The sequence below is a fragment of the Delphinapterus leucas genome, chromosome 20 (assembly GCF_059928025.1).
Source record: "Delphinapterus leucas isolate spDelLeu-1000000601 "Yukka" chromosome 20, BTC_Dleu_Yukka2, whole genome shotgun sequence".
Lineage (NCBI taxonomy): Eukaryota > Metazoa > Chordata > Mammalia > Artiodactyla > Monodontidae > Delphinapterus > Delphinapterus leucas.
The window spans coordinates 43995228-44010028 of NC_143148.1; the positions used below are offsets into that span (position 1 = coordinate 43995228).

At 46.4% G+C, this 14801-nt stretch overlaps 1 protein-coding gene across 9 annotated transcripts in view; it reads left to right on the forward strand.

The window, feature by feature from the left end:
- The window catches only part of WWP2 (WW domain containing E3 ubiquitin protein ligase 2), a 145082-nt gene that overhangs the window by 52535 nt on the left and 77746 nt on the right, over positions 1-14801 (forward strand). For 6 of the 9 annotated variants that reach the window (XM_089902395.1, XM_022583320.2, XM_089902398.1 and 3 more), the window contains 2 exons: positions 5431-5568; positions 7765-7861. In XM_089902395.1, the coding sequence (XP_089758521.1) occupies positions 5431-5568; positions 7765-7861 (235 nt within the window). Of the gene's footprint in view, positions 1-5430; positions 5569-7764; positions 7862-14801 lie in introns of those variants that run through there. The other 3 variants (XM_089902397.1, XM_089902401.1, XM_089902402.1) reach the window with 2 other exon arrangements.

Sequence of the window (14801 nt, forward strand, 5' to 3'; positions counted from 1 at the left end):
TTTAATGAGGTGGTGTGTGTTTCCACCAGGAAGCACGCTATGTCTTCTTGTCTCTTCTGGTGTGCCAGCTTTTAAAGGGATCTCCTGGCACAGTCCTTGAGGATTTTCCTAATTCTTTCCCCCTAGCTTCTAATCTCCAGCCCTACCGCTGTATGTTGACCTCCATAAAGTAGCTTTACAAGGTATTGGTAACCAGTGGGTACTTAGAAGAGAAGAAGGACATTTGCTGAAGTTAGCATGAGCTCATGACTTTGGCTTTTTCGGAGGAACTAAAGTCACTTGCCGTCGGAATATTTTCATTGTATATGTTCCACTTGGTCGTAATTGAATCTGACTTCCCCCAGCCATGCTCTACGTTTGTGCTTTTTGCAGCCCCTGCCTATGATTTGCCCAAAGCTTTGATTCCAAGGGCCTGATGGGCCTGTGGGGACCGACTAGCGTGCTCGGTGGGGAGCCATGGGGCTTTCCTAACACGTGCTGGAAAGGGGGAAAAGGGCGAGTCTCCCTTCTGCTACCCTGCTCCCAGAAGACACTGCCATCGCCTGGCCCAAGCTACCAGCTACTCCTGCCTGGAGTATTGCAGTGACTTCCTCCCCGGTCTTGTCTGCTTCATCTCTTGCTCCTCCTGCAGCTGGAGTGACTGCGCTGCAACAGAAGTCACGTCCCTTCCTTGCTCACGAGCCTCCAGTGGCTCCCAATCTCCCGCCGAGTAAACGCCAGCGACCATGCCAGTGCTCCAAGGCCTTCCTCGTGAGCTTCCAGTTTCCTACCACCCTCATCTCCTGCTCCTCTCTTTCCCCATCCACTCCAGCCACACTGACCTCCCCGCCATTCCTCAGATCTGCCAGGCGTGCCCCCATCTGGGGCCTCTGTGTCTTATTCTCTCTCTGCCTAGAATATCCTTCCTCCAGATACTTACGTGGCTCCCCTGCCTCATCCTTCTCGAAGTCTTTGCTCCATTGTCACTTTCCTGGCGAGACTTTCTCGCCACCCCAGACCCTCCTCCCACCTCTAGCACTCTTCATCCCTTCCCCTCCTTTCATTTTTTTTTCTACTGCATTTGCCACTAACAGATTGTGCAATTTACTTTAAAAACAAAAAACATTGCCTAGTGTCTGTTTGCCCCAACTAGAATATAAGCCCCCTGGGGCACAGCTTTTTGTCTGTTCTGTGCCTGTTGAATCTCACCGACCAGAAGAGTTTGTGCTCGCTGCACACGTGTGGACTGCATGATTACAGATGGAGCAGGGCCGGATGAGGTGGACGGTGGCTGGTGAGCCTCCTACGCTCAATCTGGTTCTAGTTCTGGAACTTGACTTACTACACCCATGTTTTCATCAGTTTCTTGATTTTTGAGCAGTGCCTGAAAAGGTGGGGGAAGACCTGGTGCAAGAGAAAGGCCCTTTGTAGAGTTGATGGCATTGCCGCAGTGAAACCCGAGGGCCCCAGAGGAGAGGTGGCTAATGCTGCTATTTATAGCTCAGATTCCAGTGTATGTTTTCCAGCCACACTTACTCCTTTCAGCCTCCCCTGTATGCTCAAGTCTGTCACTCAATTAGCTAATGGTTTCTTTAGTCCCATTATGCATTGTAGTGCTCCCCTGGCTCAGGTGTGTTCTTTTTGTTTTTGTTTTTTAAGAGAATAACAGTGTTCTATTGTCAGAGGTTTAATTCTTTAATAGCTGTGCCAATTAAAAAAAAACCACAACCCTTTCCCAATGTTTTATCATGCAATTTTCCAACATACAAAAGAGTTGAAAGAATAACACAATGAATGCCCAAATGCCCTTCACCGGGAACCAACACTTCTTAAGATTTTGCTGCATTTGTTTTACCTGTATGTGTGAGCCTGTGGGTGTGTGTGTGTTTTTTTCCCTGAACCATTTGAAGGTAAACTGCAGACATCGTGACACGTCACTCCTGAAAACTTCAGCCTATTCTCCTACAAAACAGTTTGAGAATAAGTGCAGACATCATCATAATATACTCTTGGATCTCCCGAGAATGAGGCCATTCCTAAATGCAGCCACAGTACCATTAGTGAACCTAAGAAAATCAACAGTAATTTCAGACATCATTCAATATCCAGTCTGGATGCAAATTTCCCCAATCGTCCCAAGAATGTATTTTTCAAACCAAGGTTTTGTCAAAATTTATGCAAGGCATTTGGTACTTATGTTCCTTTAAATCTAAAAGAGTCTTCTTCCTGCCTGCCCCCGCTCCCCTTTTAAATTTATTTAATGACATTGACTTTTCGAGGAGTCTGGGATGGTTACCGTATGGATGTCCCATATTCTGGGCTGGTCTGATTGCTTCCTCGTGGTATCACTGAATTTATTCCTCTATCCCCTTATTTCATGTAAGCTGGGAAAGAGGTTTCGAGGCTTGATTGGATTCAGGTTAAATGCTTTTGAAAGAAGACTTTAAAAGTGATGTTGTGGGTTTCCCTGGTGGCACAGTGGTTGAGAACCCGCCTGCCGATGCAGGGGACACGGGTTCGTGCCCCGGTCCAGGAGGATCCCACATGCCGCGGAGCGGCTGGGCCCGTGAGCCATGGCCGCTGAGCCTACGCGTCCCGAGCCTGTGCTCCGCAACGGGAGAGGCCATAGCAGTGAGAGGCCCGCGTACCGCAAAAAAAAAAAAAAAAAAAAAAAAAAAAGTGATGTTGTGTACTTCATCCTGTATCATGTCAGGAAATATGTGGGTGTTGAGTTGTCTTGCTCTGAGTGATGCTCACTTCGATCACTTGGTTATGATTGAAGTGATGCTTAGAGGTCTCTCTGAACTGTTTCTCTTTTAAGTAAATAGAACAGTAGAGCATTTTGTTCTCAAAAGCTTAGTTTAAAGAAAAAATAAAAAAACCTCCCCTGTCACTGGCTCTTTTTGAAGGTCAGATGTGTCTCTAAGAGTTGCAAGGTAACTTCCAAGCCTATATGTATATAATGACTGCTGGACATGATGAGCAGGTAAACCAGACAGAAGAGCTGAGTTGGAGCTTTGAGTTGAGACCGTGGAGAGGAAAATGTGGGCTCTGCCCCTGGCTTTGTCAGAGGACCATGGCAGGGTGGCTGTTAGGAGGTTGAAATTAGCAGCAAGAGGCCTTGGGCTCTTCCAGCTTCCTGTTGAACATTATCATTCTTCCAGAAAGGAGGGGAAAGGTACCCACACTCCATTTGTAAAGTGATGGCCTTTGAGATATCAAGGAGGGAATTAAGGAGCCCTTCTAGAATTCTCATCCCGGCATGTTCCTGAGAGTGGTGTACCGGACATCTTTAGGAAGTGTCCTAGATACAAGATGAGAGGACCATACGTCCTTGTGATAGGTATGTGGGTGATCTTGGAAGATTTTTGCTGACCTTGGAGTTTGTTGTCGAAAGCTGAAAAAGGCTTGGAAAGGTCAGGAGAAGAGCAAGTATACAATGAAAAAATTAGATTGAGAGAAATCAGGACTTTTCAGCCTAAAAACAGGAGAGTCAACAGGGAGATAATAAAAATAACAGTTTATTGGGAACTTACCAGGTGCTGTTTAATTCATTACATGTGTTCCCTGAACAATGTGTTCTTACTGCTCCTGTTTTGCAAGGTAGAGAGACCAGTGCTCAAGTTAAGTAATTTGTGTAGTACCGCATAGTACTAGATAGAACTGAGATTTGAATGCAGTCTGTCTGACTGGTACCCGCCCTCGACCTCTGTGCTTTGCTGTCTGCTAGGGACTTATACCCTGGATCTCAGTATGATAGAGTAGGGAGGTGCTCCTTGACTTTAGAAAAATAAATAAATAAACATTTATTACCTCATAGCTTCGGTGAGTCAGGTTTTGGGAGCGGCTTAGCTGGGCAGTCTGGCCTGGGATCTTCCACGAGGTTGCACTCGATACATTGGCTGGGCCGCAATCATCTGAGAGCTAGACCAGGGCTGGAGGATCCATCTCCAAGGTGGCTCATCTGCACGGCGGGCATGTGGTGCTGGTTGAAAGGCCTCAGTTCTTTCCCTCTCTTGGACTTTTGAAGGAGCTAGTTTTCAGGTTGCAAGTGTTCTTTTATAGAAATATTTGGAACTCACCAAGCCCCTTAGTAAAACTGACTGAAAACAGACTCAAAAGGATTTGGAGAGATCCATCACAGGGAAGAAAGGTTAAGGGGAGGGAGAGGTGCTTCAAGAGCTTGAAAACATGAGGGAAAACTGGTTTCTACCTTATTATAGTAGACCCTTGAATTGATCGAGACTGTTTTGTTTTTTTTTTGCTAGGTTCTTAAAGGGCTGTGTCTGTTTCTTGGAGAGATCCAGGGTAGACTGTTTTGGTGAGGGGAGGTTGTCTCTAGGAAATGCTCATGGAGGTAGTTATTTATACATACCCTGCCTTGTTCTAGAAAACCAGCTTATAATAATACAGTAGCAACAAAGAGAGAAAACGAAGTGGCGGTTTGATGGATACTGTGGGTGGGGAAGGAGGTTGGAATATGTGGCACTTTCCTGGTCTGGCTTTGTAAGATGTGGGGTGGCATGGAAGGGCTGCATACTCTTTGGAAATCCTCATAAACGCTGCTCTTTCTTGGTAATTATTGAACGGCTCTGAACTGGAGGCTCTGGGTCCTCAGCAGTAACTGGATGGAGGCCATTCGGTGCGGCCAGGCTTGGTGGGTGGGGTCAGGGGTGTGTGTGCAGCAGTTTCCAGCCTGCCTAGGGTTTGGTGCTTCTGCTTCGTGCCAGTTAGTTCTGTTTCTTGTTCGCCCACAGGGCTGAATTTGCCTAGTGTTCCAGGGGCTGGGTGACTCTGAGCTGCCTTCTCACCTCACTGATGGAGCCAGGTGTTGACTAGTCTCTCCCTGTGGGACTTACCCAGGACCGTGTAACGATGGGGCTGACTTGCTTGTACTGAACTTTTGTTGTTTTAAACTTTTTTCCGCCTTATTTCAAAGTGAAACATTTTCTGGATTGAAAATTAAAAAACACTTTTTAGCCCAAATAATAAGTCCCTGAAATCCTTTATCTAGAGATGACTCCTGATAACGTTTCTTTAGGGTCTCCTGACCTGTTTCGATTCTTTTTGCCACCCCTCTTCCTATGGGTGGGGGGGATGCTATTTGTAACTGCTTTCTTCCTCTGTATGCTGTCAGTATCTCTTACTCTTTTCTTATGGTCCTGCAGGTATAAGCAAACAAATAAATAAAGTAGAAATTACCTAGTGAACCTAACGATATAAAATGTTCAGAAAAAAATGAGCACAGCCTTCCCCACCAGCCTGATACCGTGGTGACAGTTAGGCATATTCCTTCCCGTTCCTTTTTCTGTGCCACGAGACAAGTTTGAAGATGTAGAAAAAAGTTGCCAGGAAAGCCAGAGTCGGTGAAGTGGGAGCTTATAACTTACAGAATCTGAACTCAGTGTGCATTTGCTTTTGTCCATCCATGTTGCTTTTTGTGTCCAACAGTGGAGAACACACAGCTGACCCTGAACCTGCAGACAGAGAACAAAGGCGGTGTTGTCTCGGGTGGTGAGCTGACAATTTTCCTGGACGGGCCGGCTGTTGATCTGGGAAGCGTGCCTAATGGCAGCGCCGTGACGGATGGTGAGTGCTGCCCTGCTCCCCAGGGCTGTGCCGGGATGGGACAGGGCGGGGCAGGGTGGGGCAGAGGAGGTGCCCAGATCTTGGTTCTCTACCAGATACCTGGGTTTGGGTACTGCACAGCCAGCCCTGACTCTTCTTTTTTTTTTTTTTTTTTAACTGAGGCTTAGGGGTCCTGGGCAAGTCCCTTAACTGCTTTGAGCCTCAGTTATTTTTTTTTTTTTTTTAATTTTATTTATTTATTTATGGCTGTATTGGGTCTTCGTTTCTGTGCAAGGGCTTTCTCTAGTTGCGGCAAGTGGGGGCCACTCTTCATCGCGGTGCGCGGGCCTCTCACTATTGCGGCCTCTCTTGTTGCGGAGCACAGACTCCAGACGCGCAGGCTCAGTAGTTGTGGCTCACAGGCCTAGCCGCTCCACGGCATGTGGGATCCTCCCAGACCAGGGCTCGAACCCACGTCCCCTGCACTGGCAGGCAGACTCTCAACCACTGCGTCACCAGGGAAGCCCCCTGACACTTCTTAGCATCATGGATCACAATCAGGACATGATTTTTCAAGGACTGTTTTCTGTTAAAGGACCAAAATAAATACCAAGCCTTTGTAAGCGTGTTGTTGTTTTGGTTCTAGAGCAGAGAAAAACATGTTTTCAGCCCACATGGACTTTGTAAAATAAAACATCTTTATTAAATGTTACTTGGGCCCATTTTTCTTCTTCCCAATCCAGTTAAACTTCCTGGAGAGCTTGAGAGTGTCTTTTATGAGATGGTCTTGGTTGGAAAAGGGGAACTGTGTGTCTCAGAGATTCACACTAGCTGAATACAGGCAAGAAGCAGGGAAATTGGAGTGTCTCCTGCTCTGTCCTGAATGTTGGCGGTTTGTTTCTTTTCATCTAGTTTGAAATTAGTCACTTTTGGATCTAGCAGGAAATTACTTCATGAAGTCTGAGGTCCAAAACCGGTTGGCTTTCTCCATAATTTTTCTTGTTAAGCGTGATGTAACTATGGCACCTTCCAGGCCCCAAGCAGGCTTTCTGTAGCTTCAAGGGGTGGGGTTTGAAATCTATCTGAAGGGCATTTGAGTGGAATCTCAGTGATTGGATGGGCCTTGACTTCTGAGAATCCTCCCTCAACTGACCTCCGTGGTGCTTGGGGTACTTTTGGTACATCTAGAAAAACCTGCATCATTCACTCATTCAGCACATACATCCACAGCTGAGCACCTGGTATGTACTAGCTCTCGGACCAGGTGCTAGCCAGACATCAGGGGCAAAATTCACATGGTCTCTACTCCCTAGAGCTTGTGATCTACTTGGCAGGGGCAGAGGATGTTAGATATCAAATGAGTAAACACAGAAATAATTATATAACTGTAACTGTGAACAAATCTATGAAGGAAGAGTACTGGGTGGTATGAGGTTCCTTTACTTGAGGGGGAATCTCATCTAAATTGGGGGGCCAGGGAAGGTTTCCCTGAGGAAACTGAGTCCTGCTGGAGTACAAGGAGTTTGGACAGGCCAAGGCGGGGGGTGTGGGATGTAGGGGCAGCTGAGTAAGAGGTGGAGGGGTCTCACATGCAGAGGCTCTGAGGTGGGAGCGAACGTGGCCTGCAGCGGGTACAGAGGCAGCCAGGGCAGCTGGATCGTGGGGAGCGAGAAGGAGGTGCTGGGAGGTGAGATCAGTCAGGTCACACAGCCTCGAAGACCTTGGTAAGGATTGTGAACCTCAACCTAAGAAGTAGAAAGCTGTTGAGGGGTTTTTAATCAGGAGAGTATCATGATTTGATTTAGATCGAATCTGATTTGGCTTTTTAAAAGCTCTCTGGTTGCTGCGATGTGGAGAGATGCCCCAATTCCTTGCCTCCACTTTGCATGGCCAGCATCTATCCTCTGTCTCACGGGGTGTGGTTCATTTAACGTATAAGGCAACACGCTTGTAAGTGCCTTAGACATTCTTGAAGGGCTTGGGAAGAGCTGTTTCCCAGGTTTGAGCCCCTCTGTTCCGCAGCCCTGATCAGACCTCACCCAGCCGCCCCTGTCCTTGTCATGCTGGAGGCTGCAGATTGCTGGACCGTTGGTGTCCCCCTGGGGTGGGTAACTTTAAAACATGCACTTAGCGCTGTTCCTGTACCCACATCTCAAACAGAGGTGTGAGCTTCTCAACGTTTCTGCCTTTTTTTTTTGTGATTGTTCCCTTTTCCAGGTTCACAGCCGCCTTCGAGAGAATCCAGCGGGACGGCTGTCACTCCAGAGAACCGGCACCAGCCCCCCAGCACAAACTGCTTTGGTGGGAGATCCCGGTAAGACACCTCCCTCCTTGTGAATGAGGAGGAGCCTGGAAGTTGCTTAGAGCTCTTGAAAACATGTTGGGAAGCGGCGAGGAACAATTTATGTTAGAAACTGTTGGAAATTTCCAGAGAGCTTATAACTGACTTATAAGTATGTTAAGATGGCCCAGAGAGGAATACAAAACTCAGGATTCTCGGAAGGGTCAAGGGTGCCTTGACAAAGCTTGGGACTGACTCAGTTGGTTATTTGGCTGAGCGGAACTGTTGAACAGAGCTTGACTGCTTTTTATGCATCAGGTACAGTAGCCACAGTTATCCTTTCAGGATGCACATAGGAACACTTAGAGCAGTGGTTCCTTGTATGGGAAATTTTCTGTCTGTACATTTCTATTTGCGGGGGGTGATCCATGATACCCTTTGGAGTGTTGGTTAAGACCTCCTGCACACAGAGTCTGACCTGTATTATACTTGTTATATACATCCCAAATGACTTAATTTTATTTACCGACATTCCCATCTTATACCTGTGTTAATGGTGCAAACTCCTCTCCACGGTCGCTGAATTCCCAGGCAGAGGAATAGTTTTAAGTGTATTTGAGAGATGAGGAGGAGGTTGGGAACCTGCTTTTTTAAATAATTAAATAAATAAATTTATTTATTTATTTTTGGCTGCGTTGGGTCTTCGTTGCTGTGTGCATGGGCTTTCTCCAGTTGTGGCGAGCGGGGGCTACTCTTCGTTGAGGTGCGCAGGCTTCTCATTGCGGTGGCTTCTCTTGTTGCCGAGCATGGTCTCTAGTGTGCGGGCTTCAGTAGCTGTGGCACACGGACTCAGTAGTTGTGGCTCGCAGGCTCTAGAGCGCAGGCTCAGTAGTTGTGGCACACGGGCTTAGTTGCTCCGCGGCACGTGAGATCTTCCCGGACCAGGGCTCGAACCCGTGTCCCCTGCATTGGCAGGCAGATTCTTAACCAATGCACCACCAGGGAAGTCCCGGGAACCTGTTTTATTGTTTATTACAATGTACAAAATCCCCAGACATTTTAAGGAAATTTTAAGGAAAAGAATCATATGGAATGTAGTTTGTATCTGCAGAGAGTAGGCGAATAACTGGTAAAAATCCTCCCAAACCAATCCCGGGCGGTGGGGGAATAATGCTTTAAAAACAAAGCATATTTTAGCCAATACCCACAACATCTGGAAAGATCCCTCTGAGGACAGCCTTCAGCCTCTCTGGATTTGGTTGTTTTGAGGGTTTGTGAGGTCTTGATGCTTGCCAGGTGTCAGCAACAAGAGAGGGTTGGATGTTTGGATCTTTTGTCTATAGCATCATTAGAAGCAGAGGTGCTCTTTGCCTGTCATCTTTTCTCCAAGCCTCTGCAAAGGTCTTAATTACCTCATACCATGAAGACTAGTCATCTAGCGAGTCACAGAGAAGAGTGATTTGAAGGTTGAGATAAGTAGTTGACTCTCACAGGGTAAGGACCAACGATATAACTGGCAAATCTTATATCAACAAAGGCATGATTGGCGCCCAGAGCTAGAGAAAAGAAAATCTCTTCAGTGGTGAGTAGCTGGTGGAGAGGAACACCTCAGACATTCACTCTGAGAATGATGCCTTCTTGGCTCTGGTGCTAGTAACTACCATCTTGGTCTTTTAGCTGACTTGGAAAATTGGTGTCAAACACAACTGATGTCACTTAATTTGGGGCTGGAGGGCAGTGTTCAGCTCTTAACATTTGGACTTAAGTTCTTGACCTATTTGCTGCTCTCTGAAGTTCTCTAGTTGATAGACCTTGAAATTTACATGTCTGGATAGCCCTTCTTTGCTGATGTGTTGAGGATTCTTGAGTGTTACAGCAGCAGGCAGACTTCAACAGAAAATCGGGCGCATTTTTGCCCATAACACATGGCGGACGTTCAATGCTAGTTAATTGTTAGTGGGCAAATTGCCTTCTAGGTAGCTGAAGCCGTGTGGGAGTCCTCCTCCGCCTGCCCAGCTACTGCAGCATTTTCCATGCATGGCCTCTGAATTTTCACAGGCCTCTTCCATCTAAGTATTTATTGTGTGTTCGCATGGAACCTACTGCCATTCAGCAGCAAACACTTTTGGATGTATGGCCCCAAGGCAGTCTCTTCTGCATCCTTAGGAGCCCCCTTTCCCCACTGCTGCCGCATTTACGAAGGTCACCGTGCACACAGAGTAGTCTGCTGGATGAGTGTGAGGCTCTGGAATCAGATGTAGATTGAATCCTGGCCTGTCATTTACTTGCTATACAATATTGGACAAGTCACTGAAATGCTCAGCCTCTCAGTTTTTTCAGGCATGAAATGGGGACATCGCCTGCCTCACAGGGTCATTGTAGGGATTAACTGAGATGAGTTCTGTCAGTCTGAGGGCCTTGCACACTGGGAGCGCTCAGTGAAGGTGGCCAGGAATTGCATCTGGAGACTGTCTTGCGCCCCACATCCCCACACCCAAACCTGGGAAGCACGGCATTACTGAAGCATTCCTGTCCAGGAGACTGTAGTTCGGAGGGTGGTGAATCTAACGTTCAGGATTCAGGGACAGTCCTCCGCTGTCCTTGGTTTCCTGTGGCAGAGAGAATGACGGGCTTCTGCTTGCCGCCTCCCAGACTAAATATTTAGCTTTCGCCGTCTGAATGGTAGGTTTTTCTTGGACTTGGGTGCTGTTCTCCATGATCAAAGGTGCTCTGATGTGCCCGTGAAGGTGAAGATTACAATGTGAAAGCAGCCTTTTCCTCTCCTTCCCCTGCTTTATACAGCCATAGAACTGGAACCGTGTAAGAGTTTTATCTTAAAGGTTCATCTACCCAAGCTCATCCAGCAAAGCTACCACGTGCTTGCTAAACAAGGCCTCAAAGCTCCGTCTCTTACTGGGATCTTTCTCATTATTTAGGGATCATCAGGTGAAACATCTCTAGTTGTTTTGCCATCTGAGCTGCCACGTGGAAGCCAGCACGGGATCGCCACCGATGGCATAAATTTATTAGCAGACAGACCATGTTAGTATCCAGTCGGTGGGTCTGGCTGAGTAAAGAAAGAGCTAACACTGTACATCGTTGTTTAGTCCTACAATGAAATGCCGCCCCATAACAAAAATGGAGGAAAGATAGTTGCGTCACTGTGGCAGAACTTCAGAAACATAATGTTGAACAAGAGCAGCAGATCACAGAAAAAATATATAGTATGATGTCATTTATGTGAAGTTCAAAAATGTAAACTGAAACCATGTATTTTTTATGGATACCTTCATAGGTGGTAAAACTATAAAAATTGGAAGGGAATGCTAATTAACCCTGAATTCAGGAGGATGGTTGTCACTGGTGGGTTTAATGAGGAAAAGGCACAGTGAAAGCTTCTGGGTATGGGGGATGCTATTTCTTGGCCCTGGGTGTTCATTTTATTATTCTTTTTTCAATTGACTATATATTTAATATATTCTTTGGTTTACACTGTATTCTTCATAATACAAAGACTGTCATCCACCAACCTAGGTAAACTGTAGAGTGATGGTGCTAGGTTGGAGAGATTGTTGCGTGGCATCGAGGTAGACAGATTTCAGAACTTAGGGATTCTCCAGGCTCGATAATGACCACTCATTTCTCTTCTGCACAGTTTATCTTTATAGCAGTGGAGCCAGTGATTCTAAGGCGAAGCTTCACGTTGGCCTTGTTGGCTGTGCTCCTGTTACTTAGAAATCTCAGGTGGGAGAATTTAGTTTGGGCCTTGGGAAAGGGTTCCAGATGAAAGCTGGTCACTGCCAGATCATGTGTCAGAACAGCAGTAATCTTGGGGGCCCAGGAGGCCCTTTGGTGTTTGGAGCAGGGACCATTACGTGGTGTACCCGGGGCTCTGTCTGTGAGTGTGCCGTCCTGCCCTGTGTCCTCAGCCAGCGTTCCTTATTCCAGTGTGTTATGGAGCCCCCTGGGAGAGTGTGTGCTAGTTGGCACGGGGAGGGCCTACCACACCCTTTAATAATCCCCCAGTGTTTATTTTATTTTGCTGGAATGAGGGCCAGCTTGGGAACCGTGCCTAAGTCAATTCAGGCTTTGCAGTTCTCATGTGTGCCCGGTGTCATGCACACATCGCCTTGCACGAGGCCTGCCAGAAACATGGTGTCTGCTCTCCACAGTGAGCGCACAGTCTTCGTGGCGTACACGATGTATATGAAATGGCGAGCGTCACGGGAAGCTCAGAAAGAGGAGAGAGGAGCATGTGGAGAGGGAGAGACCGAGGCGAGGGGGGGGCGTGGGTTTGCAGAGAGACTTGTCCACTGTCCAAAGGTTCAGTACAGTGTCTTAGGGGCTAACACGTGAGGGTGCTAACTAGTGAACTAGAGGAGCTAGTGCTGTGGTGGACGTGGAGGGGGAAAGAACCCAGCAAGGGGATCCACTCTGGTACCGGCAGCTTTCTTCAGAGCTACCGCTAGGTTAGAAAAGCCAGGACGTTGGAGTCCCTCTGTGGTTTGCCGATTCTTCATCACTTGTGATTTTTTCCCCACTCCTCAGCTATTACATGAAACCAGGGAGTTAAGGTGATGTCACCTAATGGGTGAAACCATAGGACTGCCCGTGAGCACTGCTGTTGCTCCAAGCATAGCCTTAAGATTTCTTCTGACTTGAGTAACTAGCTCCTCCATCTAGAATCCCCGTAGATTTTCCATCGTCATACAGGGAAATGGTACCAACAAATGGAAGAATGCATTGAATTTGCTTTTAGGTTCCTAAAGTTTTTCATTAATAGGTCTGAAAACTGTGAAAGGGATCTTGGTTAAGAATCTAGACATAGGGGCTTAAATAATTTTTCTTTATTATGTATTATGTACATATTTATTGTAAGAGTATATGTGAATGTGCGTGAGTGTGTGCATGTGTTTTGTGTGAAGGGCTGCAGGCCTCCATCCTCCATCAACTGTCACTACTGGGCAGTGTTGGTTGGAATCTAGATTTTAACAAACTCCCACACGATTCTTTTACATGTGAAAGTTCAGACCCTCCTGTAATAAGTTTTCATCCAGCCTCCTTTCCTCTCTCCCTTTTTATCCTGCTTTGATGAAAACATATCCGATTTATTGACTCCCTTGCCTTGGCATCAGTGACCTCTGGAGATGTAAAAGAGCTGTAATCTCGGCAGCATAGAAAGGCGCAAGGTCTCTGGTGAGCTCTAAATAGCTCATCAGCTGTGTCTGCAGACAGCCTAGCCCAGAAAGGAAAGAAAAATAAACTTAACGGGGCCTGAGACTGCTGGGAACACTGCTGGGAGTCCTGGGAAGCAAAACTAATGGGGTAATGAGGGGTGGATAGGAACTGAGCCTTCGGGCACCCTGTCATTGTTGGCTACTGTCACCTGTCCTTCCACTGAGATGACTAAAGGCTAATTGATTTGGAACTGTAGTCATGTGGCGATGTCACCCTGTCAGCATGACACTGAACCCAGCATCTTTACAGTTCAGGCCTCCCATCCAATAGCTTTTACTTAAAATCTAGCTCTAGCCTCACTACGATTACTGGGGATGAGAAAGGAGTAAGAAAAGGAATACGTGTACTTCATTTACTTGTTCATTGATAACTAAGATCTGGTCCCTGCACACAAGGAGCTTTCAGGGCTCTCTTCTGAGCAGGTGGTGTATAAGGAATAGGATTGAGACTGTGGACAGGAGCCCCACTGCGTTCTCAAAGGCAGACATTGAAAAGTTATCCTGGAGATTAACTGCACATTAATTTATATATTAATTAATTAATTATTAATTTATTAATAAATTATTATTTATTAATTCTGCACTAATTAAAATTATGCATTATACATTATTGTACATTTTTTTTGTTTTCTTTTGGCCATGCTGCGAGGCTTGTGGGATCTTAGTTCCCCGACCAGGCCCTGGCAGTGGAAGCACAGAGTCCTAACCACTGGACCGCCAGGGAATTCCCTATTGTATGTTTATTTATTCAGATCCATTTATTTCATTGGTCTTTACTGGGCATCTCTTCTGAGCCCAGAGAGGTGTGGTATGTGCCAGAAAGTAAGGCAAGTATCCGAAGTATCTGCGATTGGAGGCAATATTTGTTCCACAGGCATGAGTGCCAGGCTGTGAGCTAGGTTGTGGTGATAAAAAGATGAAAAGCCGAAAAAAAAAAAGAAAAGCCACGGCCCCTGACATCGAGGACTGGCACCCAGTAGGAGACAGAGTCACAGGTGAGAATTCTAGTTTAGTGCAATGGACCCCATAGTGATGGTGAGTGAAGGCAGTGGAAAGTTTACCTAAATCCACCTGGCGGGGTTTAGGGGAAAACCTCACACATTTGAGCTGTACTTTTAAGGAGTTTGCAGACCATTGAAGTGGGGGTAAGGGAAGTCACTCAGGCTGAGGGAGCAGCGTGGGAAAATGCAATGGGGAAAAAGAGAACTTGGCATATTCGAGGACATATTAGTCATTTGGTAACGTGGACACATAGATATTCAGGATGATAGCTGAAGCAAACCATTGTTTGCAGGTCACATCCAGGCTGCCACCTGTTTGTTTGTTTAGAGCAGTGTTAGGTTCATAGCAAAACTGAGTATGAGGTACAGAGATTTCCCATATACCCCCTGCCCCACTTACACACAGCCTCCTCTGCTATCAGCATCCCACACTAGAGTGGTACATTTTGTTACAATCGCTGAACCTACATTGACACATCATTATCCCAAATGATAATGAGGGACTTTACCCCCCAACGTCCATAGTTTATATTAGGGTTCATTCTTGCTGTTGTACACTTTGTGAGTTTTGACAAATGTATAGTGACTTGCATGCACCATTATAGTATTACGCAGAATACTTTCGGGGCTCTAAAAATCTCCTGTGTTTTGCCTATTCATACCTTCCTCCCTATTAATTCCTGGCAACTACTGATCCTTTTACTGTCTACATAGTTTTGCCTTTTTCTAGAATGT